The sequence below is a fragment of the Elephantulus edwardii genome, unplaced genomic scaffold, assembly GCF_000299155.1.
Source record: "Elephantulus edwardii isolate Elephantulus edwardi_28Jun2011 unplaced genomic scaffold, EleEdw1.0 scaffold00330, whole genome shotgun sequence".
NCBI lineage: Eukaryota > Metazoa > Chordata > Mammalia > Macroscelidea > Macroscelididae > Elephantulus > Elephantulus edwardii.
Window position 1 is genome coordinate 908587 of NW_006400080.1, and position 6903 is coordinate 915489.

At 47.7% G+C, this 6903-nt stretch overlaps 1 protein-coding gene across 1 annotated transcript in view; it reads left to right on the forward strand.

The window, feature by feature from the left end:
- HS3ST3B1 (heparan sulfate (glucosamine) 3-O-sulfotransferase 3B1) overlaps positions 1–6316 on the forward strand; it is a 50091-nt gene extending 43775 nt beyond the window's left edge. The window contains exon 2 of the mRNA XM_006901552.1: positions 5698–6316. Within this exon, the coding sequence (XP_006901614.1) occupies positions 5698–6316 (619 nt within the window). The remainder of the gene's footprint in view (positions 1–5697) is intronic.
- Positions 6317–6903: the final 587 nt, after the last annotated feature.

Consider the following 6903-nt stretch of genomic DNA (forward strand, 5'->3'; position numbering starts at 1 on the left):
TCTTTTTCTTTCTTATTCCCCCCACCCCCAACCTGTGTCCCAGAGTGCTCTGGGAATATGTAAACTTTCAGCTTTTGAGTCAACAGCGAGCACTTTTCAGACAGATAGACAGACTCTCGCGCGCGCACACACAGACACACACACACACACACACACACACACACACACACACCCTTCAAGAAGCAGAGGTTTGCCAGGAGAATGAAAACCCAGTTGTGTTTCACATCTAACTCTCTAACTCATTGCCACAGATCTGCAGCCAACCACACTGAGGAGAAGGAGACAACTAACTGTTGAGCTTCTGACAGACAGACAAGGGCAGAGAGCGTTCCTTTGAATCTTTTGGTCACGGCATTTGCTCTGCCAATTCCATTATTTTGACAAGGAGATAACTGGAGACAGCTATGAGGTCCCCTCAGTGTCTTTTCAATTCCACGCCCTCCTGAGAAAGAAATCCCTTGACGCTGTCACCCTAGGGGGATTAAGGCGGCCAGAGGACAGCCACACACACACAGAGTACACCTGCTACGGCCTCAGAGAAACCTCCTTGTTGGCGAAGTGGCATTGACTGTGGGTGTGAGGACCATGTGTCTCTGTGGTGCCCTGGGAGATCCTGGGTGGTACAAATGCGTGACACCCTCTGCCTCTAAAGGAAAGATTGCATGTTTGCACCCAGAGTTACCATGAAAGAAAGGCCTGGTGATCTACTTCTGAAAACACTAATTACTAAAGCACTGTGGAGCACAGTTCTGCTTTCATGTGCATGAGGTCGTTGTGAGTTAAGAGTTGACGAGAACTGGTGTTTTACTAGAAAACTGGTGTTTTACTAGGTGGTTTCATACTCACAGTTGCCTATTCACAGTTTTGTTCATTTTCATTGTTGTTGTTGATTGCCTTCGAGTTGAGCATGACTCATAGTGACCCTATGAACAAAAAGCCTGAAGTTCCTCTATAACTACCAACATTTATCAAAGTTCATAGAGTTTCTGGAGGCAGGTTATTTAGGAAGTGGATGCCACTCTTGCTTCTAAAACCTGCCATAGTATGTTATTTTGTTTTTATGTGCCAGTGAGTCACCTGTGACATATAGTGACCCTATACACAACAGTTCTGAACCCTTCCCTGTCCTGAGCCAGTCTCACTAACTCTGACACACCAACCTCCATTGCCCCAGTGCCTGTATCAATCCATCTCATTCGGGGTCTCCCTCTCCTGCGCTGTCCACCCACCCTTTCAAGCATGACGTCTTTCTCCAAGGACTAATCTCTCCTGGTCACATGCCAAAAGTGAGTGAGGTGGAGCTTCAGAATCCTAGCCTCCAAGGAGAGACTTGGTTTCACACTTTCCAAGACAGACCTATTTGTTTTCTTGGCAGTCCATAGTATGTTCAAGACTCTTCTTCAGCACGACAACTCAAAGGTATTTCTTCTTCTGTCACCCTTAGTCATTGTCCAACTCTCTGAAGCATAGAAGACCATGGCCTTCATTAGGCTTCTTTAAGGGCCTTGAGGAAAAGGCAGCAGCAAGGTCTTGAGCCAATGCTGGACCCGGGCAGGCTGACGGCAGAGTCCGGCATTCCGCTCCATTTCCCCTCCTGGGAGCCCAGCTTCCCCTTCGCTCCTTGTGGGGTGGAACAAGTGACAAGTCCCTTGTGTGCAAACCTGCTTCCTTCTGGCCCTGTCAAGGCCCTGTGAGTGTTCTCAGCGCCCACAGGGAGCAGGCTCAGGCTGAGTGCTGGCCACTGGTGAAATGGACTTCATCATGTATTTTATTGTTCATTTGAGAAAATAGAGACAGGGGTAGGTGGAGTAACCTTCACAGGGTTGCACACACTGGGTCACCAATGGGGTGGAGAGTCCAGCCCAGTGGACTCCTAGGTGGTGGGCCAGGCTGCCTCTCTGAGGACAGACCCCAAAAGCGCCCCTCCTGCAAGTGGCTTCCGGTCCAGGACTGTTTGGAATCTCAGTGGCAGCACTTTGAGTATTACTCTCTTGGTGGTGGTCCAATCACACTTTATCACACTTTATCTAGGCTTTGCCCCTCCTGACCTGTTGCCAGGGAAATGAAAAAGAAGTTGAGTGCCTGGTCTCTCTTTAATCCGCCAGCACATTAGCCCGATGCTGCTGCTGCCGCCATCTAAGTGGTTAATAGGCAAAATGGGTCAATCCAGGTTTAGTGTCAGCCGAGGATAGCTCAGTGCTGTGGGGAGGTCTCGTCTGGGGCAGACACACACGTTCTTCTCTCACGTCCCGATGGCCCGGTCCTGGAAGGAACTCTCCTGGGAACTGGCCTATCTGGCTTTTGTGATAAACAGTTTATACCATCATTTCTAGAAATGTGCTCAGTGGAGGAGTTGCGGTCCCAGGAGATTAGGCTGACTTTAAATTGGAAGTTTAGAATGCCCTGCTGAGAGGTAAATATTTGGTCTGAAATGATGTGAAAATGGTCTTCTGTTATTCTGTGCCTAGGTGGGAATACACCAGAAATCTCTCTCCCTTAGTTAATGGAAGATTACGAATCTAAGGCCAAAACTTAGTGTTTGGGTAACAAAATTTCCCCTCTCTTTTTGAATATGTACCTTCTCTATTTCTGTCTTGCCACGTGCTATAGGATGTATAAAAATAATAATAGCTAATGATTCTCAAGTGCATGTCCTATGTCAAGTATATGATGATTATGAATTGTTTCAATCCTCATTAAATTCTCATGCAGTGTGGGTATGAGTGTTTCCATTTTGGTAGGCAAGGCTAGAAAATGTGACGTTGCTGGCAATTGTACAACTTTTAAGTGGCAGGATTTGAACCCAGGTAGCCTGACATCTGGACTCACGTTCTTTAATTGCTAAACTAAATGGCCTCAGCGTTTAAAAAAACCCTCACTCTGACACTAGAACCTATTGCCACGAAATGGTTCTGACCCATTGCGACCCTCTGTCAAGTTTCTGAGGCTATAAATATTTTTATAGGAAAAATTTACCCATCATTTGGCCTCAGAGAAGCTGGTGCATTTGAACGATGATGCACTAAACCACCAGGGTTTCCAAGGACTGCAGGGGGAGGAGGCATTTTTACTGTTTGTACATTTTAGGATCCTGAAGCTCAGAGAGAGAAAGCAATTTGCCTCCTACTGACACAACAGATAGAGAAATGAATCCAGGTCCATTTATACCAAAGGACATGTTCTTAACCTTTAATATTTCCATTCAGAGTTCACCACTCAGCAAGACCACTTATCCATTGATCCTTTCAAAATCTGTTCATTAACCACACAGCTAGTTGTTGGCAAGTTGACTGCAGCTCATGGCCAGCCAGTGCGTGGCATCATAGAGTTGCACTCCATCGCATTTCCAGTTGGTTGCTTTCTTGCAGGCAGCTTGCCAGGCCTTTCTTTGGAGGAGCCTCTGTGTAGAATCAAATCTCTAGTGCTTTGATTAACCAACGTGAACCTTTTATCCGTCCATTTCTTAGGTATCTGCTACTGTCCTAGAGGGGAGCTTTGGTGGCACAGTGGTTAAGCATTTGGCTGCCAGCTGAGAGGTTAGCACAGTGTGATTCCAACCAGCAGTTCTGTGGTATAAAAACCGTGAGTCTCTATGCCTGTTAAGCCCTAAGCCTCAGTAGAACCCTATGGAGCACGTCTGTGGTGCCTGTAGGGTAACTGTGGGTCAGAATCTACTAGCCAGCAGAGGGCTTGGTTTGTCTTTGGACTGTCCTTGATGCCATCTATGAGCTCTGTTGGCATCATCCATAGAGAGTTGCCTTCGAATCCACCAGCTGCTTCTGAGGGGGAAAGATGGGTGATCACCTCCCATGGGATTTGCAGCCTCGGAAATGCAGTGGAGGGTTGGTCACCTGTGAATCAGTTTAGACGTGGCAGCTGCGAGTTGAATTGAGTGGAGTTGAGACACCGTGGCAGCTGGCAGGATCTGATAAAATGAGATGATAGACTCCCTGCCTTTCTACTCCCCGAGTCTGTCACAGGCGGATGACTCACTTGTCACTCTTCCAGCTCCTGCCTTTCAAGTCTCCGTCTCCTGAGGTGCAGTGAAACTTGACGTAGGTGCTTCCTTTTGCATTCACACTTACTCTTCTGTTCATGTCTGTCTCCCCACATGAACCTCCTTCCTGATCCAAAGCTTTCTTCCTTCTCTCCTTCCTGTCCTCTCACTTCATACTTCATCCCTTGCTTGCTTTTTTTTTTTTTTTTTGATGCTGTTTCCATTTCCTACTGCTGTGCCCAGGTGAGAATAAGCCAAACTTCTCTACATATTGTGTGTCTAATGGAAGAGTGCAACTTTGTGAACAAAATTTAGTGTCTCATTAGTTGGTTAATATGGGCTTCCTTGAACATGTTCTGTTTCTAAACTCTGGCCAGGACGTTTAACCACCATGTATTTTATAGCAGCAAAGCCACATAACAGAGAGGCTATACAATAACTCATCCCGTTGCTTTAGAATGTCAGCTGTATGTCTTTCGATTTAATGACTCAGAACCAAAGTCTTATATAATCAAATCATGTTATTTTTTAGTTTTCTTTGACACTCGAACATGCTTTTTGGCCCAGATATCATGGCTACTGTGACTATGGTAGATCATTCTGTCTGCAGAAACAAATAAACAAAAACCCAGTCAAGCAAACTTAAGCCTCTTGCTGCTGACTTGTATTCCAGCTTAATTCAGCTTCTCATGTTACACAGAGCTGCTGCACAGCTCAAACCCTGGCCTGCTGTACTCTTCACAGAAGCCCTCCTCTCCTGCAGAGCCCCTAGTTGCATTTCATTTAAATTGATGCTGTGGCAGATACTGTACAACACTTTTTAAAACATGGAATGTAAATCATTTCATTAGAAATCTCTATGGTAGCGCCTTATTCATTTCCTCTTGTGGTTCTGCGTCAGTTGATGCTTTGTTAGATGTCACCTGCTTTTTTTCTTCTGTGCCATGCTTGGTGGCTCTCAGATGTGCATGTTGTTGGCAGTCATGTGACAGATGTCCAGGGAGATGTTTGCTCCCAGGGCCCGAGCATGTGTAGCCCAGCTTGGTGAGGGTTCAAAGGCAGAAGGGAGAGACGGGCAGGCAGGTCTCCAGGTCCCTTAGGAAAGACACCTGTCAAAAGGCGGCTGGTTCACCAAACAAAAACAAACTCATGTTGTTGACAACACATCTGTCAGCCTTCAGCCTCACACCTTGTTGTCCTTGAATCACAGCAGACTCCTGGCTGACCCAGCAGTGGGTGTCCCGAGGCTGTGCACTGTTTGGGAGGAAGTTGGCCATCTTTCTTCCAATTTCAGGTAGAGAGTCTCTGGCCTGCAGAATTCAGGTGGAATTTTGGTGTACCTTTAGATTCTAAAACTCTGCTTCTAGTTTTACTTGTTGCAAAACAAGCAACTAAAGGAAGACCCGGGATGCACCTGAGCAGGGAGTTTAGCAGCTTAACTCAAAGGTTGGTTGTTCAAGTCTCCCCAGAGGTAGCTCAGTACAAAGACCTGGTGGTCTTCAGCTGTGGAACACCCTAGGAGCGCAGTTGCACTCTGACACCCATGGTGTCGCAAGCGTGAAGGTGGACTTTCTGGTAACTGGTTTGTTTGTGTTTTTTTTTTTAATAGAAGGGAGCCGAACTGGGAATATTACCTGTGCGATGTGTGCGCAGAGGAGGAATCACCTCTCACCCAAGTTTGGTTTGTTTCCTCTTTTCAGGGACCTGATGCCGAGGACCCTGGAAGGGCAGATCACCATGGAGAAGACGCCCAGTTACTTCGTCACGCGGGACGCACCTGCGCGCATCTCGGCCATGTCCAAGGACACCAAGCTCATCGTGGTGGTGCGCGACCCGGTGACCCGAGCCATCTCGGACTACACGCAGACGCTGTCCAAGCGGCCGGACATCCCCACTTTCGAGAGCCTGACGTTCCGGAACCGCACGAGCGGCCTCATCGACACGTCCTGGAGCGCCATCCAGATCGGCCTGTACGCCAAGCACCTGGAGCACTGGCTGCTGCACTTCCCGCTGCGCCAGATGCTGTTCGTGAGCGGCGAGCGGCTCATCCGAGACCCGGCCGGCGAGCTGGGCCGCGTGCAGGACTTCCTGGGCCTCAAGAGGATCATCACCGACAAGCACTTCTACTTCAACAAGACCAAGGGCTTCCCCTGCCTCAAGAAGGCCGAAGGCAGCAGCAAACCGCACTGCCTGGGCAAGACCAAGGGCAGGACCCACCCCGAGATCGACCCGGACGTGGTGCGGAGACTGCGGGACTTCTACCGGCCCTTCAACCTCAAGTTCTACCAGATGACGGGCCATGACTTTGGCTGGAACTGAATGAGATGCAGGCTGTGTGACTTAACCATGTGGCTTATATATTGAGAGAGATTATATGTATGTAAAATGTACAGAAATCTATTTTATAATAATTTATTTTTAGTTCATAAGCAATTAATTCACTAAGCTGCCTCGCCACACTCTTTAGAGAGTTAGCTTCATAATCTGTTAACATTCCAAAGTGTTTAACTCGGATATTTTCTTGTTCTTGGCCTCACTGTTGATGGTGCTTCCATTTTCTCCCACCCATCCTATTTAACACAAAGAAAAGCACAACTTGGAGATTTTTGTTGTTACGGGTATTCAGCCTTCAGGCCTCCGGATTCTTCACTTGCCTTCTTTCTGTGTTTGGGTCTCAGAGTCCAGTGTCCACGTGGCCTCCTGGCTACACCTCATCACTGCGTGAAGCTGCTTCCCCACGGCTGATTTCTGCATGTCCTTCCTCATGTGGTTGCTTCCTTGTCTCTGTGTGGGTCATTCCCAAGGAAGGCAATACCAAATCAGAGGACCAGGTTTCTTCCAAGTTCACTTAGCACATCCTGGAACCCCTGCCTTTGCAAGGAAGCCCTTTTGGGATCTGACTCCCA